This window comes from Sarcophilus harrisii, chromosome 2, assembly GCF_902635505.1.
Source record: "Sarcophilus harrisii chromosome 2, mSarHar1.11, whole genome shotgun sequence".
NCBI lineage: Eukaryota > Metazoa > Chordata > Mammalia > Dasyuromorphia > Dasyuridae > Sarcophilus > Sarcophilus harrisii.
In genome coordinates, this window is record NC_045427.1 from 471,766,165 (window position 1) to 471,793,434 (window position 27,270).

At 41.0% G+C, this 27,270-nt stretch overlaps 1 protein-coding gene and 1 long non-coding RNA gene across 4 annotated transcripts in view; one reads left to right on the forward strand and one right to left on the reverse strand.

Moving 5' to 3' along the window:
- Nucleotides 1-10,443, reverse strand: part of LOC105751157 — a 13,809-nt gene extending 3,366 nt beyond the window's left edge. Inside the window, exons 1-3 of one of the 2 annotated variants that reach the window (XR_004232278.1) lie at nucleotides 10,345-10,443; nucleotides 9,103-9,330; nucleotides 1,448-1,517 (exon numbers count right to left, since the gene is read on the reverse strand). This is a non-coding gene — a long non-coding RNA (uncharacterized LOC105751157). Of the gene's footprint in view, nucleotides 1-1,447; nucleotides 1,518-9,102; nucleotides 9,416-10,344 lie in introns of those variants that run through there. The other variant, XR_001121430.3, reaches the window with a different exon arrangement.
- Nucleotides 7,131-13,284, forward strand: IRX5 (iroquois homeobox 5). Of its 2 annotated transcripts, none has more exons than XM_031954522.1 (4): nucleotides 7,131-7,746; nucleotides 9,422-10,401; nucleotides 11,593-11,998; nucleotides 12,347-13,284. In XM_031954522.1, the coding sequence occupies exons 2-4, from the start codon at nucleotides 10,153-10,155 to the stop codon at nucleotides 13,102-13,104; spliced, it is 1,413 nt and encodes a 470-aa protein (XP_031810382.1). In that variant the 5' UTR covers nucleotides 7,131-7,746; nucleotides 9,422-10,152; the 3' UTR covers nucleotides 13,105-13,284. The 2 variants fall into 2 exon arrangements, with proteins under 2 accessions (XP_031810382.1, XP_031810383.1); XM_031954523.1 differs by having other exon boundaries at nucleotides 9,842-10,401.
- The last annotated feature ends 13,986 nt before the right edge of the window (nucleotides 13,285-27,270 follow it).

Sequence of the window (27,270 nt, forward strand, 5' to 3'; positions counted from 1 at the left end):
TGTGTATAATATATACACTCAATATATTAAACTATATTTAGAGAGCTTAAAGAAATGTACTGATCCATTATATAAAACATAAAGACTAGTCCTAGCAATAGCATTAAATTGTTTCTAGATTAAAACACCATTTCAGTAAAATCATTTCTATTCAAATTTTTTTTCTATACCACATTTCTATGATTTCCTAAACTATTTATTACCTTTATATAGTTACCAATGAAAGAATGAGACTGGCCAACCTGATAGCAAAGGGAAAAATACCAATATATTTGATCCAATTTGAACACTGAGTCAGATTCCTTAAAGGTTATGTTGCAAATGGATACTAGTTCTTTTAAGGGAAGAATCTATTTTAGTCATTGTATCCTTTCCAGTTTCCCAATTACATAACTAAACACCAGAGAACAGATTATTTTTCTCTTAATATTATTCCACAGATAGAAGAATTTGTAAATCAGGTATTTTTCTTGATCAGAAAAGTGTATCTTTTTTCTTTAAAAAAAATTTAGACACAAATACCAGTGCACAATTTAAGCCTGAATAAACATTCTTAGGCTTGGTAATTGTTCTTTTATGAAAGGGTTTTACTCTTGTTTTTAATTTAACATGCATATTCACCATGGCAACACAGTATCATGAGAAAGAGGCTCTCTCTTTGCAGATAACAAATTGAATCCATTCTATTTTTTGCTATTCAAAAATCTTAGATGGATTCTTTTAACACCAAAATTAAGTTCCTAAAAAGAAAATGAAAACATAACACATACAAAATCAATCTAACTTAGCTTCCAAAATAAAACAACCAAAGTCTTCCATGAACCCAGGCAGGCAACAGCTGCAAAATAAGCAGCAAGTCTATGCATCAAGGGAGGAAGGAAGGTCTATTACACAAAGATTTAAAGAAAAAAGAAAGAAACCTACATTTCTGTAGCATAGAAAAGAACTCATGTAAATGAGCTTCATATCTCTCACTTAAGGATCCATCTCTCTCTGATAGAACCTAGTTGTTATCCAAAAGTCTTCTGACTATATGTAACACCTCGAGGTTTTATTTCTGGCTGCCAGTTAATCAAGCTGGAAGTATATTCCAAATTTACATAAGCAGAAAACTGGGAAGTAAACATGAGGAGAAACATCAGGCTTGATATATTTTTTAAATCGTGACAATGAACTAAAATGCCATATATGGCAACAGGGAAATAAATAATCACAGCTCTTACTTCAGGAAATAAGTTATAAGAGAGTGCTGAGTATAATCTAAGGGACACTTTCCAGTTGTTTCTAATGCAGTCTATAGTCATTTGAGTAGCCACTTCAACTATTTTGCAGGGAAAGCTTTTATATTTTCACACTAGAACCTGGAAGTTATCAATCTATAAAAAGTTTCTAGAAGTGACAATGGTTCAGGATTAGAAAGGAAAAGTGTTAAGACATCAAAAATTACCTTAAATCTTCAGAACAAGTTTCTCTGTTTCTTCTTTCATAATTATAAGGTCCACCACTGATTGTAGAATCTTAAAAGAGAAAAGTAACAATTGTTACCCCTCCCATAAGCAGTTTTATCTTTTCACTATTCTACTTTTCATTCTTTTGCGGTGAACTAAAGTTTAATTCTTTTATCTCATCAACAATTCCATTAACTTAATTTTTGGAAAAGTTAAATTTCTTGAAACATGGAATTTTTTGTTTCTATTAGAAAATATTTTCTACATTTTCCATTACAATGTGAACTCATTCCATACCTAAGGATTTACCTCATTTTCATGAAAAATACATTGCTATTACCAGTGTCCAAAAAAATGGAAGTTAGTAATTAATGTATTTATTTTTTTTACATTTTTTTTATTATAGCTTTTTATATACAAAACATATGCATGGGTAATTTTTGAACACTGACCCTTGCAAAAACTTCTGTTTCAACTTTTCCCTTCCTTCCCTCCACCTCCTATGGCAAGTAGTCCCATACATGTTAAATATGTTAAAGTATATGTTAAATACAATATATGTATTAATGTATTTATTCTTTAAAAACTATATCATATCTAGAAAATAACACACAACAAGACTTTTAAATAATAATAATTTTAAGTGAAAGCAATAGCTATAAAAGCTAATCAATCTGACATATGTATATGCATATACATTTTTCCTATATTCTGGAATGCTTAAATAGAATAAACTGCTCATGTTGTCTTTCTTGTTATTTTTATAGTTCTACTTGGGCTTTCTAAACAGCTCAGGACTACCTGGGTAACTTAAGCAATATAATATTCCATTTATATTATTATGACATATAGGCGTTATTTAAAAGTAACTTTTCACAGAACATACTAATTTTAAATCTAGTTGATAGAAAGTATAATTTTTATCATCTGAAGAAGAGTAACATTAAATCACAAAGTTTTCTACTGAAAGTTTTACTAACTATATTCTTTCACCTGTTATGATTTTTTTACACAATACTTTTCACTGCATTACATAAAATTCAATGTTTTGAATTCTTGTCCTAGTAGATAATATTTCAAAATTGTAAATTCTACAGTTCTTCTAAGAATCTCAACTCCTCAATAAGTATTTGAATTCAATTAGTAATAGCAATCAGAGGACATTTCTATGCATTTGATCCTCAAAATAACTAAGCATTTATGGCTTGATCTAAGTCCTAATATTTGATCTTAACAAAATTTAAAAGAGTTATATTGTACACAACAAATTTATGATAATCATAAAAATAATTATCTCAAAAATGGCATTCACACAAGGAACCAAAGATTATACCTAAAGCTTGATTGAATTTTGAATTATTACTGCCAATTTCTATGTACATATACATGTATATTAACAGTAGTGTCTAAGTACACATACATGTATATTAATAGCAGTGTCTAATTATTTCATATGGATGTGTCCATGTACAGGAACTAATGCCTCTAATCTCCCCTCTTCTCTCCACCCCCAAAGGGAGAGAGAATACCCAAATAATAATGTAAAACTGATTAGTATGGAGACCAATAATAGAGGAGTTACTAGTAACTCAGAAAATAAACATAAAGAGATCAGGAATAATACTTATAAAAGCCTTTGCTGTCTACAGACTATCATGTCGAGTATGAGTTAATAAGAAAACTTTAATTTTTAAAACAAGATGGTAAATACAATCTACAAGTGTCTTGCAGGTTTGGTGAAAGGTAAAATGTACCAAGAAGAAAAAAACAAAAACAACTGATTTGATGGAAAAGATAGTAGCACTACATATCAAAAAGCTATAGCTTTTACCAAGTCATCACAAGAAATTTAATGTTAAGTTTGCATCTGATCATAATAGTAAGCATAATGAATTAATGTATTTATTCATATGATTTCATATAATTGCAACTCAATAACATATATGTTAATATTTCTGGTAAACTAAAAATCTATTGTTTTTTTCTGACTTGTTTTCATCTTGAAGAAAATATTTTAAAGGGGTGGAAATGGAAGTTATACTAATTAATAAATTACAGAAGACTAGAAGGAACTTTAGAGAGCTCAGATATGAACTTCATGTCTAGTTTTCATTACCACACCACTTCTTATTATACAAAAACAATTTATATATCAAAATTTGGAGGATCATTAGCTATAGAAAAAAAGGAAAAAGGATAATTACATTAAATGACAAATTTAATAGTGCTTAAAAAAGAAAATTATAATCTTATAGCATTGTGAATTTGAAGTTTTCAATTCTGAAAAAAAGATAATTGCCAAACTAAACTGAGTTTAAGTGTGTTTGCACATATAAACATACTATAATTCATTAAAACATAATCATCATTTTTAAAGTGGTATTGGTGAATAAAAAAATATACATTCTTACTTTGTAAGCTTTTATTCTATTAAGAAAATTTATTCTGTTTAATAGCTAATAAATGTACAAATAAGCAAGAATACTTTTTAAGGCACATTGAATTAATAAGTAAAAATTGAGGAAAAAATAGTTGTAATATGACTGTTGCACATTATTCATACACAGATACCACATTCAATATGTCATGTGAGATCTCAGAGACAAAATGTTTCAAAATTTTTACAAAATATTTATAAGAAATTTAATTTATCCAAGCATCATAAAGATTCTCATTGCTTTTGCATGTTGGTCATTTTTGCACAATTTATAATTTTCTAAATTTCCCACTTTATTAGGATGTTACATTTATAATCATTCTATATTATTCATAAAACAGAAGACAGCAAATTAAGCTTGGTACTCCATAAAAGAATAATCTGAAAAATTCATTGTATTTCTTAGAAGTGTTATAATACAATTTTTTTTTTTTTAGATTTCAAATAGATAATATCTTAAAGATGTTTGGTCATGCTTATTCTAAAGAGAAAAAAAAATCTATACATTTTCAATAAAAATACCACACTGATTCAAACATAGCAAAATGATTATCTTTCTAAACACATAGTTTGTCATGTAATTCTAACTGGCTAAATATGATGTGAGGAAAGGCCTTGTGAATCTACACATGGCTTCTATCATCTACCTATTGCATCTTTCTCTTTTCTTTCATTACTTCTTTTTGGACAGTGACAATATAAAACTTGTCATATATGATTACTTTTATGGAAAAATGGTGTGCAAAGAGTTAAAAAAAATCTTCCAGCATTACAAATATCAAAGATTGTAACCTAAACCATTGGGTTTTACAATCAATAATACCTGAATTATTGTTTTTCCAACTCGAAATCTGACAAGAAGAGGTATTAGGAAGGTGTTATAGAATGTTACAGGTAACTATCTAAAATTCAGAGGTTTAAAATACTAATAGTATATTCATGATGTTTCTTCACTAATTATTTTTGTAGGAAGGAATAATTACCTCATTTTCATTCTGCATACATTCTGCATTTTCTGGTAAAAAAAAAAAAAACCCAAGGTATTCTACAATTATGATGAGATTAGCTGCTTTATAATATGAAAAAAGTGAGTTTGGGATTATTAAAAACACCTAAGAATGATGTTTTTTTTTTCTAAAAATGAAGAATAATATTTCTTTGGTATTAACATTATATATTTTACTACATTTCTGTTTTCTGTACTTCAAATTCCTTTCCTCTAAAAATGTATTATCAGGTGTTTTACAAACTCGCTAAAATGTACCTGAAATATTCTATTTCATTCACTGCTTTCTAAACTATTCACTAATATTTAATGAAGTCACTATGCAAAGAAAACCAATAACATACAGTCAATAAATCACACATAGCATTAGTAATAACATACTTAATATTAACTTAACTTTTTTATATATAACATTTGTTTCCAAAGAGCTGAGAAAATTTTAAGTAAGATTTTTTGGTACAATGAAATCTTTCCATAAGAAAAATGTCTAAAAATACACTGTCCTTTCTATAACATTATATAGACCACATTTTTTTTCAGGATCTTAATTAAGATAACCATAAACACCTGTGTCAACATTCTTTGGCAAGACAGCATTATCAATCATAATCCTTTAAGTACACTCCAAAACAGCAAAGTGATATGACAGAACCAATCTGTTGCCTTTCCTTGTGCTAGTTTTGTGTCACACAAGCATGATTAGATCTTTAAAATATAGCAGACCTAATTTTATTAGTTTTTAAAATCCAATACTTGAAAAACTATTATACTAGACAAATAAAAAGAAGTCTGCAATAGTGATTGTATTCTATGTGGGTACTGCATCAAACCCAAAGAGAAATCCTAAAAAATAGTTACATATCTATTATATATTCTTTGAAAAAAAATTGTACTTTTGTTGCACATGAAAAATGAATATAAAATGAAATAATTACTTGTTATGGTTGCTGTAAATGAGTTATTTTATGAAATAAAAACTTATGAATCAGAACATGGACTCTACATATGATTAAACCTATTCTAATCTTTTTAATCTCATTCTTTCAAAATTATACATTTAAAAGACTTACATTGCAATTTTTAAAAATCTTAACATAAATGTATCTTCCAATTAAGTTAAAATGTAAAAAAAAGTTCCAAGAATATAATCAATTATGAAAAATATATTCAGGTGTCACAAAGTATGACCCACACCCCCATTTTTAGAAAGAGTATTTTCACTGATAGAGAAAAGGTCCAGAGCACATATACTTGTTGACAACTATGTAGTTTAACAAATTATAAAGCTGAAATTTTAGCTGAACAGAAATTTAAATCTACAGTAGTCAACACAAAACTAAAACAAAACAAAACAACAACAACAACAAAAACACACACACACTGCTTATTAAGAAGTTATTTTAAAGACTTCCTTTTAAAATGGTTAAGTCATCAGGATCATCATATCTGAATTCAGTCAAATTGCTAAAGATTAGTCCTCCTTTCACATTTTAATACAATTCTATTCTAGGAGACTGCTGTGGTGGCCAGTCATGCAACAGAGATATCAACGTGCAAATAAAGCAGAAAATAGAGACATCCTTAAGAAATGAGCCTTAAATTTGACATAAAACGAAAGTGACAACCACAGCAATAGAACCATAAACGCTAAATGTTACAGCATCTTCCAGGATTCTCTACCGCCCTTTCTTAAGATGGAGAAAAATAAAAGTGGAGAAATTATGTAATGAGGACGTCTTCCTGACAGACTCTTATATTCATGATGGCACAAACCTCTCTGGCTACATTTCATTAATCAACCCTCCGGATTAGGGGGGAATACACGAAACATTGCAGCGATGTGCACAGACACACACACGCGTGCGCAAGGATGTAAGACCTCGGCCCGCACTCCGGTCACTCGGGCGGACACACACACACACACACACACACACGCGCGCGCGCAAGCATAAGCTGATTCTCAGAGGGTGACCGTCAGGGAGGGTAACATCCACTGCCCCCTTTCCCGCTGTGGCCTCACACCCTACTCCAAGTTTTGGGGCAATCCCCGCCGTGACCTTGACCTCAAATAAGACGTGCCAGCGCACCCACAAAATTCAGAGCGAGACTGACAGACAATCAGCCTGGCTGGGGGCAGCTGCGGACACATTCTTGACCCAGACCCTAATAAGTTACTCAGCCCGGAGTCCGGTCACCGAAGCCAGCCTCGGGCCCACGCCAACCCCTTAGCCGCCTCCGCCCCCCAAGGCGGCTCACCTGGATCGCCGTGGCGGAAGCGCGCGGGCCTCCAGAGTCCCGGCCTCCTCACGAGCTCTTGGGCAGCGCGCGCGCCAGCGGACTGGTTCCCTGGGCCCTCGGCCGTTAACAGACCGTTAGGACGGGCAGCCGGAGGGGCTGCAGCGGAGCCGAGCGGCGCGGCGCAGGCGGAGCCCAGGGCTGGCGCTAAGGGGAGGGAGGAGGGAGGGAAAAAGGGAAGGAGGGAGGGAGACGGAGGCGCTCTCGGGACAGCTCGACCCGGCCAGGGGGGGGCGCTCCCCGTCGCTGCACGCAGAGCCCCAGGGCCGTCGCTTCCTCATAAGCCGCCCAGCACTCTCCTTCTCTGCTTGGCCAGGCGGTTTATCTTTTACGCTCCGGGCCACCTCCATCTAGCTCCGGCTCTGCGCTCCCAGCCCCGCTACAGCTCCGGGTCCAGTCAGCTCGGCCCAACAACCAACGACTCCAGCTTCTCGTCTCCATGACAATAGCGCCCACGGCGCCCCGCCCAACCCCACCCCCGACCGCGGCGCTGTGACTCTGGAAGGAGGAGAAGGTCGACGTTAAGGGCGGAGCCAGTTGAAGGCGGCGACCAATCAGAGGTAAAAGCCACTCTGGGAGGCGGGGCGGACAGAGAGGCTCTCGGAGAATGTAGTCTGGGACAGCTTAGATCGATAGGGGAGAACCAAGAAGGGAGGGGCGGGGCAGGGAAGAGGAGGAGTCTTGGCGCATCTAGGCGAGCTTGGGAGTTTGAGTGGGTACAGTCTGTGTGTGGGGATGTTAGCATGTTTGTGTAGGCAAAAGGCCAGAAAGGAAAAAGTGTGACGTGTGCACATCAAAGAAACTTGAGTGTGAGTCTGTGTGTACGAGTGCGTAGTATGTATATTGAGTAGTGATAGTATGAATTTGCTAAATATTTCTCGATCTCGGTGAGCCCAGGAACTGTGCTACAACTGGCCATGTTGGGACGTCTGAGATACTGTAAAGTTGTGATTCTATGACAAGGAATTGGTGACAGGAAGAACGTGCATGGGGGATAGGGAGAGAGCAAAAATTCAAGTGTGAACGTCGATTGGAGAAAGGAACTGTGTGGCAGTGTTTGAGATCCTGTATATTTTTGTGTGCATAGATTTGTAGCTTTGAATGTCTGAGTCCAGGGACTGTATGTCAATGTGCAATATATAAGATATTGTGTATCAGTCTGAGGTTTTTGCATGTGTCTTGAGGATGAGACTGGTGACTGCGTGTCTATATGAAACTTATGATTGTGTCTCTGTGTGTTGTTTGGTTCTGCATTTGTGTATTTGAGTGTGTGGTTTCTGCATTTGTATATACAAGAAACTTCAGGCCGTGTTTGTGTCATTTGGGGGCTTCATAAATATTTTCCGGTTACGTGTGTGCTCAGTTGCAAGACATACACACACACACACACACACACACACACAAGCACATTCATTCAGTGAGGAGTGAGTGTGTAACTAGAGAGATTAGAAAGGAATTGAGAGAAAGAAAAAGGAATCCTAGGTCTGATTGGGCGTGTTGGTGCCGGAACAGGAAAGGAGGGTGGGAGGCATGGTTGATCCTGGGTGCAGAGAGAACTAAACAGTAGTGGCTTACGCCGCTTTTCCGTGAAGAGAAGGGGAAATTCTTGCCCATAACCACTCCCCTTCTTTTCGTCTATCTCTTCCCTTTTCATTAAAAGGGGGTGAGGGGAGGAAGGGAGGAGGGGGAGAAAGAGAGAGAGAGAGAGAGAGCGCGAGGGTGGGGGTGAGGGTGTGTAAGAGAGACCGAGTGTGTGTGTGTGTGTGTGTGTGTGAGAGAGAGAGAGAGAGAGAGAGAGAGAGAGGAGCTTGAGTTTGAGATTGGATACCAGCCCCGCCCCACCTCGGATATTCCCAGCAGAGTGGAGAAAAAAGCCCGGGAGACGAGTAAAAGCAAAGAGCCCCTTACTTGCCCACCTGCTGCTGGCAGTGTCCTCCTCCGGATCCGACCGGGTTCACTCCACACTTGCTTAACATTGTTGTTGTAGTCTCTCCCCCGTCAACAACAGTCTCGTTTCCGTTTATCTGCCTTAATCCGGGTTTCCTAAAGTAGTAGGGAAAGAAGCCTCGGTAGGGCAGGGGTCTCCTTGCAGTCAATTGCACACCTTGATTCTTATCTCCATTATTTATCCGCTCAATTATTTACTGTGGAAAGAAAACAGAGGAAATAAATGAGCGAATATTCAATCTCCTTTCTTTTATTTTTTTTTCATAAACGGATTGGCTTGTATTCCAGGGCAATCCTGGCTGCGATAAATCCTCAGCAATGTGACGGCTCCAACAGTAGTTAGCTAATGAAGAAAGTTGGAGCTGATCGCCGCGGCTGGGATGTGATTGTCATCCAGGGGCCGGCGCGCTAGAGTCTGCAACTGAGAGGGAGCAAGGGGAAAGGGGGGGAGGGGAGCGGGAAGAGGGGGGAGGAAAAGAGGGAGGGAAGAAGGGAGGGAGAGACAGAAGGAGGGAGGGGCAAGGGAACCAGCCAGCTAGCCTGAGAGGGAGAAGGAAAGGAAGAGAGGGAGAGGGAGAGGCGCTCCTGCCGGCCGGGTTGGCTGCGGCCGCCCAGCAGGATCCTGCCATTCCTTCCATTGACAACACCCCGGGAAGGAGGAGCTTCGGGGCGCGTAGAAGGCGTCAGAATCCTCAATTTCCAACTTAGCATCTTGGCAGGACCTTTGCGAAGCAAAAAGCAGAGCCCCCCCAGTCCAAAGGAAAAAAAAGAAAGAAAGAAAAAGAAAAAACCCTGAGAGCGAGGAGCCGCAGCAGGAGCAGAGGCAGCGCCAGCGTTAGCCCTACAGGCGCGGGGAGAGAACGAGGAGCCGCTGGAGCCGCGGAGAGCCCGGAGGCCAGGTGCTTAGCCGCCCGCCTTGCTAGTGCCGGGCGCCCAGCCGCCCCGGCACCTCTGCTCCTAGGGGGCTGACCGGGTTCCATTCCGCGGCTGCACCGGGCACTGTATGCCTCTGTTTGGCCATGTCCTACCCTCAGGGCTACTTGTACCAGCCGTCTGCCTCCCTGGCACTCTATTCCTGCCCGGCTTACAGCACCAGCGTCATCTCGGGACCTCGCACCGATGAACTTGGCCGCTCTTCCTCGGGCTCCGCTTTTTCTCCTTATGCTGGATCTACCGCCTTTACCGCTCCTTCCCCGGGTTACAACTCTCACCTCCAGTACGGCACGGACCCAGCTGCCGCAGCAGCCGCCGCCTTCACTTCGTACGTGGTAAGACCGACGGGGGCAACAGCCCCAGCTGCCTGGCAAGCGGCTTGGACTGAAAGCTGTGCCTTTCAGTGTCTGTGGGTGGCTGGGCTGGGCTGGGCTTGGATTGGGGGGGTGGGGGGGGCGCTGCATAAGCAAAGGGCTTCGCCTGGCGAAACTACCCTTGTGTTTCCGCAGAGGAACAAATGAAGCGGTTGGTGCCTCCTTCCAAACTTTAGCTCTTTTGATCTAACTAGCCCTTGTGTTAAGAAAATTGTCGAAGTACTTTCTCAGGGAAGAAAAGAGATCCTTCGGGTAGGAAGGGAAAGCTTTTAGTTTGCAAAAAAAGAGAATTTCAGGGTAAAATGCATCACAGCAATCCACAATTAAAGTGCATCGTTTAATAAAAACATTGAAGACCTTGCTTCGGTCAATCCTTTTTTCACCCCAAATGAAAAAAAAAAAATCAGGGGAGCAAGATGGTAAGCATATGTAAATAAGTCTCCTGCCTCGCCTTTAATTAGTCCTCCAAAATACTGCAAATCCGTAATCCTATCTCCGCAATCCGATTTAGAGGTATTACATTTCCGAAAGGACAGTGGAGCTGCGGTGCAACCGGGATTTTTTGGTACCGCCGTACTTTCCTAAACCGCTCCTCGGTTTCTGCTGGTGATCCTGGTTTTGTATGGTTGTTTTCCCCTTTCTTAGTTTTCATTTGCCTTCTGCATATCTGCAGTTAGCTCACCACCCCGTAAACCTTACAGTTCGAAGGAAGGCGAAAGACTTCGGCTTTTTCGGAGACTTAAGGTTCTCTGCTTCTTTGCCCCGGCTTTTGGCAGCAATGTGGCAGTGTCCGTGAGAGAGAAAGGCGGAAATGCCCAGGAAGACTGGATTGTGGTGTGTCACAATGCCACCCTGCTGTCCCCAGGAACTGCTCCTGGGATCCCCCTGAGATTATGGGCAGCCAGAATTCGAGCGTCAGCTGTCTTGAGGCCTCGAGCAGGATGAAGCTCCCTTCAGGGAGCAAACCACCCTGCTTCACTCAGGATCAAGGCCCACTAGCCTTGTTCCACAGTAGGCCGGAGAGCTGTCCCCTGTGATCATGCTTCCTTCCAAAGTGGAACCAGTGTTCTGTCTTGAACAAAACAGGGCGTATTGTGCCCTACAGCTAGCTCTGGTTCTATGCTTTAAATTGGCTCTCTATTTACTCCGCAGGGCTCACCCTACGACCACACCCCGGGCATGGCGGGGTCCCTAGGATACCATCCCTATGCTGCACCCTTAGGGTCCTATCCCTATGGAGATCCAGCCTATCGGAAAAACGCCACTCGGGACGCCACGGCAACGCTCAAGGCCTGGCTGAACGAACACCGCAAGAACCCGTACCCTACTAAGGGCGAGAAGATCATGTTGGCCATCATTACCAAGATGACCCTCACTCAGGTCTCCACTTGGTTCGCCAACGCACGGAGACGCCTCAAGAAGGAGAACAAGATGACTTGGACTCCACGGAACCGGAGCGAGGACGAAGAAGAAGAAGAAAACATCGACTTGGAAAAGAACGATGAGGATGAACCACAGAAGTCGGAAGATAAGGGAGAGGCCGAGGCCCCAGAAACAGGTTGGTGGGCACAAAGTAAAGGGGCTCTAGGCTGAGGCTGGAAAAAGAATGAGATAGTGCAAAACCATAGAGGACTTAAAGTAATCTCGGCCAGAAAAGAGGAGAGTCAATAGAGAGTATCTGGGAGAAACGTGGGAGGGGGGGATTGATTGGGGGAGAAGGAAGGAGAGAAGGATGGTGAGCTAGGGGCATATCAGAAAGGCAAGGCAGGAAGGCCGAGGATCTGGCCCAGTGTGCTTGCTACCTTCACTCACAGGACCGGGGGCTCAGCTGGGAAATAGCGCTTGTTGGCCTGGGGTGGCCGAGGGAGGGCTCAGACGTCCTTAACTCTGTGTTCCTTGATGGCAGGGGGAGATCAGAAGGCTGCTCCAATATGCGAAAGGCTGCAGGGGCCCCATACTCCCGCAAGCAAGGAGGCCGAAGGCAACCTGAGCGACTCGGATTTTAAAGAGTCCCACGAGGGCCGACTGGACGCTCTCCCAGGGGGTCCGAGGGCTGGCGGCCCTTCTCCCTCTGGCACGGTTGCAAGGCTGGGCGAGGAACCCTCGCCACACTATCCCCCGGGAGCTTCAGCCCCACACCCAGATGGAGAATTGCCCTCCGGCCCCAGCGGGCCCTCGGTTATTCACTCACCGCCGCAGGCAGTACTAACCAAGCCCAAATTGTGGTCATTAGCTGAGATAGCCACCTCTTCGGACAAGTCCAAGGAAGGCGGCGGCGGAGGTGGTGAGGGTCCTCCTCCAGGGCAAGGGCCCACAGCCGGGCAAACCCTGGCTGGCAGCCGGTCGTCTCCCTCCCCGGCGCGTTCGCCCTCCGCTCAGTGCCCATTCCCGGGAGGTGCAGTTCTGTCCCGGCCTCTCTACTACACTGCCCCTTTCTATCCCGGCTACACGAACTATGGCTCCTTTGGCCACCTGCACGGCCACCCAGGGCCGGGACCGAGTCCTGCCCCAGCCCCCGGCCCGCATTTCAATGGATTAAACCAGACCGTGTTGAACCGAGCGGACGCTTTGGCTAAAGAAACGAAAATGCTCAGAAGCCAATCACAGCTAGACCTGTGCAAAGACTCTCCCTTTGAACTGAAGAAAGGTATGTCCGACTTTTAACACGGGCTGCTTCGGCCCCGGACTTTTCTAATTTATTAAAACATGGCCTTGGCAGTTATTTTTCCACCACCAAGAGAGAAAAATAAAATAAACCCTCCTATCCAAAAGTTTATAGTTTATGGAGATGAGTGGCATAAAAATGTAAACATCTCCGCCAAAAATGTCTTAACCAACTGAAAAGAAAAATTTAAAAGAAGGATTTGTATTAAATCTTATTCTGTATATTTAATGTAGCATTTTGTATTTAAATTGATAATACAATATCTTTGAAGTAAATTATGAAATCAAGACACCTGTACAGGCATTTAATGTTGTTTTGTAATATAAATATATACATTTGTGTTTTCCCAAGCTGTTTCATAGTTTAAAAATACAAGTTTAATTTAATTTTTTACACCTATTGATTTTTCTGGGTATGAGCTAAAGTATTATTAAAGAAAAGAAACAGGTTATACTTATTAGATTTAAAAAACTGCAGTCGCCTTTGTAAAATGCAAAATATTTAATTAAAAGAGATTTTAACATAAAACCATTCATTACTTTTTTTTTTTTAAATCTAAATCATCTCCATAGCCTGTAACGACAAAAAGTGCTAACTGAAACTTTTTTAAAGTGCATATTTTAAGTGTACAAGTAATATTTAGAATTGGCGTCGAAAGTCAGAGGTAAACGAAATAGGCAGGCCCCAAGAACTTTGAATTGTCCAGAACTCCAAATTTTTATCAGGATTAATATAGATTCGGGAAAACCGAAGAAAAGAGGATCCAATAAAGCTTTTTACCGTGGGGAGTTGGGGCGTGGTGGGGGTGGGGGAGAAAAAAAAAAACAAAACTCTACGTTCAATAAGGCACCCCGGGGAAGAGAGAGAAAAGTGTGCTATAGATACTGCGAGTACCATCGCTTAACCTAATTACTTCCAATCAGTGTCGTGTTTTATGCAAAGTAATCAGCTGGTGAACTTAGCTAATGAGTTCGATTTTATGCCGGATTTAGCCCTTATTACTATTTCAAAGGTACTTGGGGCTTAATGTGAGGATTGCGAATGAAAATATCCGCCAGGGAAAGTCCTTCCCATATCACTGTCCCGCGCCCCGTTTGCCTGGTACCATGACCCCACCCCCAACAAAATTTTGCATTGATCTTTTGGGTTGATTGAATTAAATTAGTATTCTGTCACCGCAAATAGTGCCCGAATTGTCAATTCTGGCTCAGCGTTCTGTCCGGGCCTGCCGGGTGGGCAGAGGGAAATGGTTCCCTGCTTTCACAGGTAGGTGTCACACTTGTCCTGAATTTCAAGCCAGCACGCTTGGAAAGTGGTGTGAAGGGAATGGGGCGGGAGGAGATGAGAAGAGAGAGATGCAAGGGGGTAGAAAGAGGGAGAGAGTCTTGGAAAGGATCAAATCAAGACTAAAACAGGCCTCTGTTCTGCAAAGTTATTTTCCATTGTTAAAGTTGATTTACATAATTATCGGCACCTTTATGAAATCAATCTGGTTTGTCCTTAACCATTGCAACTTCATCTATCCAGTTTAAATGCCTGGGTCTTTTAAATTAGTAATTTGAACATTTAAAAAAAAAATTCAAATAAAAGTTAGAATACTATTCAAGACACTGAACAAGACATTAAAACAAATGTCCTAATCCAAAATCAGGCCACTGGAAATTCAGGAATGGAAGAGATTTTTTTCTATATTACTATTCCCAGGAGATGAATGGCTGCCGATGGATTTCACTTCCTGGGAAATGTTCTGTGCTCCAGAGGGTGTTACTACACAAACACGCCTGGCACGAGGAACTAATTTGCTCTATTAAGGCACAATTCTGGGTGTAAAAAGAGTGTGTCTGTACATAATATCGTTTTAATTAGAATATATCAGGAACAATTCAAATGAACAGCGACGTTCATTCTTCTCTCTGTGCCCCTTCCCCAAAAGATACGGTTTCTCCATATGACTATTTCAATCACAAAGCTTCACTTAATTTTAAATATATTTTTAACTTTAAAGAAGGTGCTTCTCATGTACATTTGAATTTGAGAATTTAAAAATAGTGACACTGATCTTAATTCTAAGGTGCAGTAGAGTTTGAAATTTGTTAACGCAATTTGTAACGGGGAGATTGTTCCTAAGCTGAAAGTGCCAATAATTACATATTCTTTTATAGGATATTTTGTAATCATGAATTATTTTGTAAAAAATTAATATTTTTCTAATTCCCATACTTCTCTCAAGGCCAGCAGTTTGTGATTCTTCCGCATGTATGCCCAAGTACCCTTCCTTTATACTAACAAGTCGGAAAAAGACGAACATTTTTTACTCTTAAAAACCTCAGTAGGAAAATCAGTCCAACGGGCTTAGAAGACAAGATTTTGTTTTTTTTCCTCTCATAGTTTGCAAATTTAAAAGCAAAATTAGATTTCTTTTGTAATAATGAATTAGACTCACGCTTCGGGTTTACCAAGTTAAAGATGAAGAACTGAACCCGCTAGGCACAGTGGTCTCTACCCAGAGATTTAAAATGCTTAGCTAATCGATTGAATTCACTTTCTTCCTGAGCTTTTAGTCGGTTACTAGCTAGCGTTCAGGCAGGGTTCACACAACCCGTGGTGTTCCTTACTAACCTTTAAGACTTGGGTGTTTGCTGGGTGCAAGGGATCCCTTATTTTAGGGAACCTCACCCCCAAGAGTTAGGGAGAGTTCGGCCTTTCTCCCCTAATCAGAAGAGTGATCAGGACATTTTTTTCCTGTGAATTTTCCACGTGAGCTAGGAGCTTACTAACCTGTTTCTTGACGTCTTATTTATTGGATGGAAAGCCCAGCTGATTAAAGGTTTAAGGAATTTGCGAAGCATCTCTGCTTTTACAAAAAAAAAAGTTTCATTTCTTTGCCGTAGTGTCCAAAAAGCTCTTAATTCAGGGTGTGCGTGTGTGTGCTTACGGGAAGGCAAAGTGCGTTGGGAATGCGGGGGGGGTGTCACTGATTCCCCAGTGGGTGTGTCCCCTGTGGACGTCGTAGAACAAACCCCACTTAAGTCTTTTGGACTTGGTTAGTTTTGAATAACTGGAGCGAAAGTTGCATCCGGTAACTCGGTTCCCCCAGGGCATTTCGATAACTGCTTGGGTAGGCTTTGTCATTTGCTCTTTAACAGACAAGAGCTGATCGGATTTGCTGGACTGGATTAGAAATCCTTTGGCTGGGGTCTGGGCCGAGTCCGACAGGTCGGAGCGTCCCTTGTAGTCCCCTGTAAGCACAGAGGGTCCGAATTCCTCTCGAAAAGTGATCAAGGTTGCCTTGTAGAGTCCTGTCAATCATCTGTCCAGCAAGAACCCCGGACTGTGAAATGGAAAGTGGCCTGTTTGGGGCCGGAATTACTGCCCCACCTTTAGCTTTCATCTGACGTGCTAGTGTTGGGGAGGGGGTGAGGTGGGGTGGGGAGTTAAGGTGGAGAAGGAGTGATCCTCGGCGGGGGTGAGGGGGATGGGAGAAGACTATGTTCCAATTTTTTGTGGGAGAAAACTGAACAGAAAAGAGAATGAAGGAGGGGAAAACTGAGGGTAACTTGAAAGGGGGAGGAACAAGCTCCAGGCCAAGAGAAAGAAATGGACGGGGAGTTTTTAACCGGAGAGACAACCTTTGTCCACACGTCCGGGAAGAAACTAGCATTTGGACGGGTCCCCAGCTACGAAGTAGGACCCTATCAATTTAATTTTTCTATGAAGTCACCACATTTTGTAAATTCATTTAGGCTTGGGTTTGGTTGGGGCCCAAAGTGTGGGGACAGCATGTAAGATTTCTGTTCCGGATAAAAGGAAGTAGCATTTTTGTTTTCGGCTTTGAATATTTCTTTCCCTCCTTCCTCGCACCTGTCGGTCCCTAACTAGTTGCCAATCACAGAGCAAGGCACTGATCCAAAATTTTTAAAAATGAAATTTGGTCCCCAGAACCAAAAATTATAAACCCTCTAGGAAAGGCGCCATCTACCGGGCCCAGAGGTTAGGACAGTCAAGTTGGATGACCTCCCCCCTTTCCCCCTCTCCCCACCCCGAGATCTTGCCTGTAAGGGATTGGGGGAGGAAGGGAGTGGTGGTTGGACGAAAGGGGGAAGATGAGGTTTTGCCTTGCTCTATCTGCTCCGACCCCAGCTACCGTGGCTGCCCCAACCCAGCCAGAGCATCAGCCTAGACCGGTTCCTTTCTCCCTGGCAGCCACAGTAAATAGCAACTCTTCACAGCCTCGAGGTGACAGGCGGCAGGAGGAGGGCATGGAAATTGAGAGAAGGGGGATTGGGCTGGGTCATTAGGATCGGAATGGGTCATCAAGGGTTTTTAGGGCGCTTTTTTCTCTTTGAGGAGAAGGCTATATAGGTGGCTGGGTTCTTTCCTCTGGACTCAGTGCTTGAGAAATTATCCAATAGGGTTCTCAAAGAACACCACTAGTTTTCTTAGTCTCGGGGAGAATTTGAGTGTGGGGGAAATGAGGGCTGGCCAGTGGAGGATTACAGACTCCCAGACTTCAGATTTCCTTCAGTGTGCGGAGCAGGAGGAGTAGGGATGGGTGTGCTGGAGAGCTAACTAGACGTGTCCTGATTTATCGTTCCTAAGTGCGAATTCCAGCAGGGGCCTCGTCAGTCCATTTATTGACTAAATTTACCAGGACCTCGGTACAATAACGAAAATAACGCATGAGAGAGCTGAGAAACCGCAGCAAGATATCTGGAGGACTCTCTCTTTGCCGGGTACCAGATCTAGCCCGTTTAATCCATTTCTCCCCCAGATGTTTCTAAGCTGGGGCCGAATATGAAGGCAGTGTTTGAGAATCTATATTTCATCGACCCTCCTCTGTCCTCTGGATTTTCTCTTGGGGGAAAAATGCATTTTGTCGAACCTCGCACAAACGTGAGTCAAAATAGGTAGGGTCTTCCTCCCATGAGATGCTTTTTCAGATCTGTGGTGTAGATGTGTGGCTACAGGTGGAAAAACCACTATGCTGCCTGACCATCCCCAAATTCCTGGCTCCCCTCCTTTTATTTGGCAAATGAGATGAGAGTTATTCTCAGGTGGCTCAAAGCGAGGGTAAAGCTTAGCAGCCTCTATTTTCTTTATGGAAAGGCCCAAGCTCATTTGGTCGCTAAACCTCTTAGAAAACTCTCTCCCATATTCGACAAGGATCTTTGCTTAGGTGTGCTGTTTAGTGCTTCTATCAGGTTTTACCTTGGATTTAATGCATCGTGCCACCTAATTTTCTCCACGGAGCTAAAACCAACAGATAATAGTACTGATTCGTGGAGCTCAAAGTCAACTCACTGTTATCCTGGATTTGGGAGAGAAATACAGCGCCATTGGGCCTCAGTTTCAACCATTTCCTGTCCTCTAATTCGGTCTTCGATTCGGGTTTTGAGCTTGAGGAATAACACCCCTTCTCTCCCACACTCCCATCGCCCGCAGCACCCCCAAGTCCTGTATCTGGCTAGGTATCCTGTAATGACTCCACGGGCCTCCGTGAGAACCCTTGGATTTTAGAAGTCACCGCTGTGACTTCATTTTTGTCATAACATGATTTGGGTTGGAGACCTTAAAGCTTTGAGTAGCAGGACACACTTGGTATATAAGTGGGGATTTCAAGAGATGCCCAAACGAATGTGTGCTGAACGAGAGTGGTACAGACCAAGAGTTTTGGCTTTTCCTCTCCAATTGTCATCTTGGTCCCTCAGTCTGTCTGTCTTCCTACTTGGGGAGAAGGGTTCCTCTGCAAGCTGCGCGCCAGCCCCGGCCGCGCTGCAGGCGCAGAAAGCGTGTTCATTTCCTGCGTCCGGATGATACTGATACTGAAATCTGCTTTTATTTGCTCGGAGCAAACCCGAGGCTCTCTGCGCGCCCGCCTGATGGATGCAAATGTAAATGTGCACTTATTTAATTGGATAGGGCCCCAAGATAAAAGAGATAAACGGCTTCCCGTTTGCCAAGTTATTTTTCCGAAGCATGCAGCGCATTGTGGAGGGAAAACTAATGAAAGGTGGGAGTGGAAGAGCTAGGGGAGTTGAATTTCTGAGGTTCGGCTTCCTGGCTCTGTTCTTAGGGTAAAGGGCCCAAAATATGGACTCGGATGAGTTGGGACTCGGAGTCTGGAGACAGGAACCTTCGCCTTTTCAGAAAAATTGGACTCTAGCGACTGGTAAACTAAAGAGATATTATTACTCGCTCCCAATTCTGGAAACTTTCCCCCCTCCCTTTGTGTCTTAACTTACTGCTACTCGCGTTCAGACCCCAGCTTCCTTCAGAACTCAGCTATGGCTCAATAATAGGCGTCCCCGCACAGTTCTACAAACAAGATAACAGGCCTGCAAACCCAGATCCCCCAAAGGGACGAAACACAGACCTTCGGCTAGGACTCCCTCTCTAAAGATGTCAAGCAGTTTTGTTCTTCTTGGATCTTACCACAAATTTCACGTCTCATTTCATCTTGGTCCACTCCAGCAGGGTACATAGCCTTTCCCGCAGTGAAGGAAGCTTCCAACAACCACTGTGTCGGAACATCAGTGCCTACTGTGTGCAAAAAACTGAGCCCAGCACTGCAGGGACAAGTTTAAATAAGACACTACTCCTTATCTCAAAAAACGTAAAGGAACGAAGCCAAGAAAGCTAACTGGACTATGCAAGTGTGACAGTTTCGGATTCCAAATTTACCTTCTGATTTTTAAGTTTTTGGTTTTTTCTGCTCCTTTTTACTTCTATTTAGAGAGGTCGGAACTGGTGAGGCTGGGAGAACCTAAGGAAGAAGAAAATAAATGTAGGTAGAGTGGGGAAGGGAAGGAACCAGAGACAAAGATTGCAAATCTGTGGCCAATTTGCTATCGGGCCCTAGACCCTGGAGCCTTCGGGCCCTGCAGCTGAGCCGGTCCCGAAGAATGATGTTTCGCCCTTGCCACCGCTTCCACATCCCCAACGCGCTGATGAATTGGCTTGTCAGGGTAGGCCTGCACGCAGAGACAATCAGAAAGCACTTATACCTCGCTAAACTGAAATTACTGTCTTTTCAGGAGCTAATTTGTATAACTCCCATGGAGGGACTTGGAAAGTGTTTGATGAGGCATAAAATGATGATTAATGAATTTATTGGTCGCTGCTCATCAAACAGGGGCAGTGGAGCTCCCCCCACCCCAGGCCCTGGACTGGGGTGGAATGGTCGGAGAGAGGCCTAAAGTTCTGCCCCAGAACTCAAAACCCTGTACCTTCCAGAAAACCAACGGTGCAAATTCCCACTAGGACAGATGATTCTTGATCAAATTCCACATTCTCTAGTCTGCAATGCTCCTTCTCCACCACCTCTTCTTCCCCCTCCCAAGGCTCCAGTTTCCCCTCTCAGACCCCTGGTCCTCTGGCGGTGGGTGGGGCTGGATTTTAACACCTCCCGGATGTCAAGGAGTTAAGTTTTAAGCTTCCTGAAACTGGTAGGGACCCAAGAACCCCAGAGTGCGGCAGACAAGGACTGGTGAACATCGGAATCCTGCACCCTTGAACTTCCAAGGAAATTCTTTGTCAGCTGCCCTGGTCTAAAGATGGGGGTGTCATTCCATTTCAGCTGGCCAACTCCTAGAAAATCTCTGGGTACCCAGCTAAGCAGGCCAACGTGAGGGAACCGGAAGGGGTCAGGGTACGACATTAGGAAGGGGCAGTTTGGGGCCTTAATGACTCTAATGTGGGCAATTAAAATTAAGTGGTTGTGATGCAAATGTCTGCTCTCCTTTCTAGGAGGCTTCAGGGATCAATACACACGATTTGTAAGGAGCTTCCCATCGACCCAGCGTTAAAATGTTTGACCTTTCTGGAAGGAAGAAAAGATCTGAGGAGTGATGACCCCTGGAAAATCTCCTCAAGGTCACACTCTCCATTCCCTCAGTACACAAATCCTTCTCCCTCTTGCTAGTTGAGACCCCTCTCCCCCTCACCCCCCAGAGGGTAGGGAGGAACTTGTGTTTGTCTGGGTGAGACATGGGAGTTGGAAAAGGGTGCAACTGAGTCGGCATAACTTACTCTGCTTCTACTTGTCTTAACCTCTCTTTTTCTGTTTCTTTCTGGGTTTTTCCCAGCTGGGCCTGAATCTTAGACAGTCTATTTAGTTTCAGTTCTCCTGTAGCCTGATCAAAGAGAGGCTACATATTGTAGTGGAAGGATAACTGGGGTAGAAGTGAAAACCAACTGATTCTAAGACCTGGTTTTGCCACTAAGTGAACATATCACCTCACCTCCCTTGATATCAATTTGTTTCTGAATGAAAAAAAAACGGGTTTGGGCTAGATGATCACTATGTTTTTTCTTTCTTAACTCAAAAAGTACTAGATGATTCCTTCTTCTTTCCCTCTCCTCCACTTTGGTCTTGTAGAATAAATGAAAAGATAATTTTAATCTATTTTAAGCATTTTAGCTTCTGATTTTAGCCTTTAGAGGTATACATAGATTTAGATCTGGAAGGGAGCTTAAAGGTCACATAGTTCAATTCATTTTTCAAAAATAGAAACTGAAGTCTGGAGAATTTCAGTGCCCAAGATAACAAAGATATTGAGAAGTAGGATTTGAACTCAGTCTTCTAATTCCAATCTACCATGGCAATCTCTTAAAGGGCTGGAACCACTAACCTCAAGTAAACATTCTCTTTGGCTCTGTTTTCCCCACTTTCCTGTTCTGCTTCTCAACTCCCCAATTCCACGTGCCATGGAGTGAGATTTTCTGTCATTAAAATAAATGTGCACTTATTTTTGTAAAGCCATAATTAATAAGTATCCTTCATTGTCTGTAACCTCTTTTCCCCCAATTTCCCTTTCTCTACCAAGGGCATTGTAGTATAATAGAATGACCATTAGATTGGAAATACCATTTGAATTGTGTTTTAACCACACTTACTGTGACTTTGAAAAAATTACCTACCCTTTCTGGGTTTCAGATTCATCTTTAAAGTGAGGGGATTAGAACTATTAGAAGGTCTCAAGAATCTAGTAGCAGTGTTGGGCAGTAGGAAAAAAATTGGATTTGGAATCAAATGTCAGGTTTTAATCAATAAACATTTATTAAATGCCTACTATGTGCCAGACATTATGCTAAGCACTAGGGATACACAAAGACACAAAGACAATGGGTAGATGAAGTGCAAATATATGCAAACAAGTTATAAATAGAATATGTAGGAAATAAAGAGGGGGAGCACTGGAATTGAGAAAAAATGGGGAAGGGATTTTAGTTTTGACTTACAAGAAGGCCAAGGAGATCAGTAAGTGGAGTTGAGGAGGGAGAACATTCCAGTCATAGGGAATACCCAAAGAAAATGGCCACAGCAGAAAAATGCTGTGTCTAGTTTGTTTTGTTTTGTATTTGATGCTGAAGGACAGGATCACTGGATCAAAGAGTAGGGATCTCTGATACTTACTGACTTTTTGACCTTAGGTAATTTATTTAAACTCAACTGTACTTTATTTTCTGAGTTGTAAAATGAAAATTTTAGGTTAGATCCCTGCTGAGAATCTGTAATTCTATGTGTAGTGTCCAGCAGTGACAGAGAAGGTTTCAAACTTTTTTTTCCTATCTTTTTTTTTATTATTTTCTTGGTTATACATGTACATTAATTTTTTTAAACATATACATTTCTTTATAATCATATTGGGAGAGAAAAATCAGAACAAAAGGGAAAAGTCATGTGAGAAAAAAATAGAAGAAAAAGAAAAATAGTGAACATAGCATGTGTTGATTGGCATTCATTCTCCACAGTTCTATCTCTGGATGCAGATGGCATTTTCTATCCAGAGTTTATTGGGATGGCCTTGGATCATTAAATCACTGAGAAGAACCAATTTTTTTATTTTATCATAGCACAATTTTGCTGTTACTGTGTATTCTGTATTCCTGGTGCAACTTGTTTTGCTCAGCAACAGTTCATGTAAATCGTTTCAGGCCTTTCTAAAACCAGTTTGTTCATCATTTTTAATAGAATAATAATATTTTATTTCATATTTTATAACTTGTTCAGCCATTCCTGAGTTGATAGGTACCTACTCATTTTCCAATTTTTTTGCCACTACAAAAAGAGCTGCTACAAACATTTTTTTGCACATCATCTGGATTCTTTTCCCTCCTTTATGATTTCTTTGGAATACAGACTCACTAGCAGCATTGTTGAATCAAAGAATATGCCAGTTTTATAGCTCTTTGGGCATAGTTCCAAACTGTTCTTCATAATGGTTGGATCATTTCACAACTCCATCAACAATGCACCAGTTTTCCTGCATCCCCTTCAACATTTATCATTATCTTTTCCTATCATCTTAGCCAATCTAAGAGATTTGAGGTAGTACCTCAGAATTGTTTTAATTTGCATTTCTCTAATCAATAGTGATTTAGAGCATTTTTTTTCATATGACTATAAATGCTTGAATTTCATCATGTGAAAATTGTTCATATCCTTGGTTTCAAACATTCTTAGTGAATTTTTTTAAATAATTGATTTTTATATAGTGGTTAAAGTCATATAAAAATGGGGTCTTAGTAATGAAGGTCGTGTGTGTGTGTGTGTGTGTGTGTGTGTGTGTGTGTGTGTGTGTTTTAATGAAAGATCTGGTAGTGTTTGAGAGATCTGGATGGGAAAAAATTAGGTTGGAAGTTTGACAGTCACTCTTCTACTAGTTTATATTACCTGTCTTCAATCAATTAGCAAACATTTGTTAAGTACCTACTATGTTTCAGGCCCTATACTAGATGCTGGGGAAACATGAAAAAAGGGAGAAAGAAAGAAAGAAAATTCTGACTCATACTGACCTTACATTTTTATTGGAAAGGCCAGATGTACAATTATATACATACATATATGTGCATATATGTATAAATATATAAAAAAACTGTGTGGCCCACATATACTCAAGGCTTCTTAGTTCAATTCCCATATGTACTAATGTGTTAATAGGCAAGCCTAGCTTGGGTAATGTAGATTCCTCAGGGTATGTGTGTCTTTCCTCATGCTATGAGTTCAAGCTCCTATTCTGGTGTTCTCCCCAAAATCCATCTCCAGATAATAATTTTTTTTATCAGTGATTGGCCCAGTGATTAGGAAGAACTACACTATTATTATTTTTTCTCAATAGTATTTTATTTTTTCAATTACATGTAAAGATAGTTTTCAAAATTCATTTTTGTGAAATTTTGAATTCCAGATTGTTTCATCCTCTCTTTTGCCTATCCCTTTCCCAAGATAGTAAACAATCTGATTCAGGTTATGTGGGTACATAATTTTAAACATATTTTCATATTAATCATGTTATGAAAGAACAATTAGAACAAAAAGGAAGAAGTACAAAAAAGAAAAAGCAAGCAAACAACAACAAAGGTAAAAATAATATATGCTTCGATCTACATTCAAGCTCCCTAATTCTCTGTCTGGATGAGGATGGCATTTCCATCCCAAGCCTATTGGAATTGTTTTGGAAACTGTATTGCTGAGAAGACCTAATCTATCATAGTTGATCATCATATAATCTTGCTGTTACTGTGTACAATGTACTCTTAGTTCTGCTCATCAGTTCATGTGAGCCTTTCCAGGCTTTTCTGAAATCAGTCTGCTCATCATTTCTTATGGAACAATAATATTTAATTGCATTCCTATATCAACTTAATCAGCCATTCTCCAATTCATGGGCACCTTCTCAATTTCTAATTCATTGCTACTTCAAAAAAGAACTGCAGTATTATTAACCAATTAATAATTAGTTCTTACAAAAGGCATATTTATTGAGAATTTATAACAAAATCAGAAGTACAAGCATATCTTTTTGCATCTCAAGGCACATGCTTTCTCATAGTACCTTGGTTTCTTGGGAATGTGGGTTCAGAATTAACTTGGTTGGTATGAAGCATCTGTCCTACCAAGTTCACTTCCAAATATGGACAAAGTGGTTCTCTTGCTTGCAGAAACCAGCTTTTGGGTGATGATCCACTTCTCATTGTTCTTTTTTCTTACCTTTTGAATTTCACAAGGTTGAAGTCAATTCTGTCTTCAATACTCCTTTCTTCTAAGGTAGGAAAGAATAGACCCAATAGGGACACAAAAATAAAGCCATGTAATTATATCCTTTTTTTTGAAAACAACCAGATTGGACGGAGAACAAGATGGAGTAGTTGGGGATTTGTGTATGTATTATTTTTAGTTCATGAGCCAATCAAAAAGTCTTTCCCCACCACTTGGCAAGGAGATTAGAAGCAACCATGGAATACCTAAGTACCCTTCATGTTCACAAGGATGTTGCATGAAGTCAAGAAGAATGCAGATGATCGCAAGGACTTAAGCAATCCCCAGTTATATATACAAAATGAATCAATATATACATATATATATATATATATATTTTTTTTTTTTCTTCAAAGCAGATTGGGGCTAAAGAGAAGCAAAGAGAAAGAGCCTAAGTTTGATTTGGAGATCTTTTTACTTGGTATTTCTCTGGAAAGCTTTATTGGAAGCTTTCCAAACATCAGGGAGTAGAAAGGAAGTCTCTGATTAACTTTTCTTTTCTTTTCTTTTCTTTTTCCTCTCTGGTGTCAGAAATCAGATCTTCACTTCTTCCCCTTTGCTGCCTTGACTCTGACAGCTACTTCCTACTCAGCTGATGCAGTCCTGATTCCCCTTCTGCTCAGTATGGCAGTCCTTTGATAAAATAAAGGGCAATGTTCCATGGCTTTCAGTTTATATGAAATCATTAATGTTCCACAACCTTCTTCCCTCTTTTCTCTAATATTAAATTTAATCACCACTTATTGAGCACCTGCGGTGCAAAGAACTGTTTTAGGCATTCTAAATACAAAAATTGGGTGTGGGGGGAGAGAAATGACACTGTATTGGAATGGAAGATGAAGATAAAGGTATATACACAAAAAAGTATGATAAAAGGGTAAAGGAGAACGAATGTATTATAAGAAAATTTCAGGAGGGAGATCTCACATTTAGCTGAGAATATCAGGGAAGGCTTAATGGAGGAGGGAGCAAGAGCTGAGCCTTGGAGAATTTTAATAAGTAGAGATAAGAAATGAATGCTTTCTAGGCACAGAGAGTATGACCTCCATGAATGCACAGAGGCAGAAGAGTTCAATGCAAGATAAGGGAACAACTAATAGTTTGGTTGAGCTGGAATCTGGAGTGTGGGAAGGAGACTAATGTGAACTGAGTTTTCAAAGGTAGACTAACGGAGATTGTGGAAGGCCTTAAATGCCAGGCTAAGTTTGTGTTTTATTTTCAAACAGAAGTAGTCTCCCTTCCATCCTTCATGTGAAGAAATTACTCATTTCTTTCTTATTTGTAGAAATGTTCTTTATTGTTGCTGATGTTTAAAGAGATGAGTCAGATAAAATTAGAACTTTACCAACTAGGATAAAGTTAGATGTATAAACTCAGGAACTTTTTTGTCTTATTTTGCATATGTTAGTTTCCCTCTTAATTCTCTTGTAAGGTTTGGATGAAATGAAAGGAAATGAATGTTTGCAGAGATCCAGCCACGGAGATTAAAATTCACAGGGGGTCTGATGAAAACTTGTAGCAGTGGGGAACACAATTCAATTCCAATCAAACAAAATTTACTTAGTACTTATTGTGTGCAGAATCCTAGGCTTAGCCCTGAAGGTACAAAGATGAAAAAAAAATACATTTCTTGCCCTTTAGGAGTTTATAGTCCAATAGAAGGACACATAAGATACACAGTTAAGTACACTAGATAGAACGGGTTAGGGACAAAATCAAAACACTGAGAAAAGTTGAGAAGGCAAATTGAAATTGAAATTTCCCTTTGGGAAAGGGTCATCCTGGAGGGGAGGGGGACAGCAGCACTTGATCTACTTCTTTTTCTGCTTCTTAATTATGGCTTGTTGTGAAGAGATGGGAGAAAAGTCTTGGGGTCTGAGGGAGAAATGAAGAAGAGGAAATCAGAGCTGATAGCCAGATGTAACCTCTTTCAGGGAGGTTTTCTCATCATCTGTTTCCCTCCCTTCCCAGCATTTTGTGTCTGAAGGTACCCTTGAGGATCTTCTCTTGCCTCAGTTTGGAGTGAGAGATGGTAGCATCCTATCATTATCCTCTTGTTCAAAAACAAAAGCTTGATAATTCTGCCTAAGGCTCTCAAATTGAAATTGGTGAGTTTCCAGCTGCA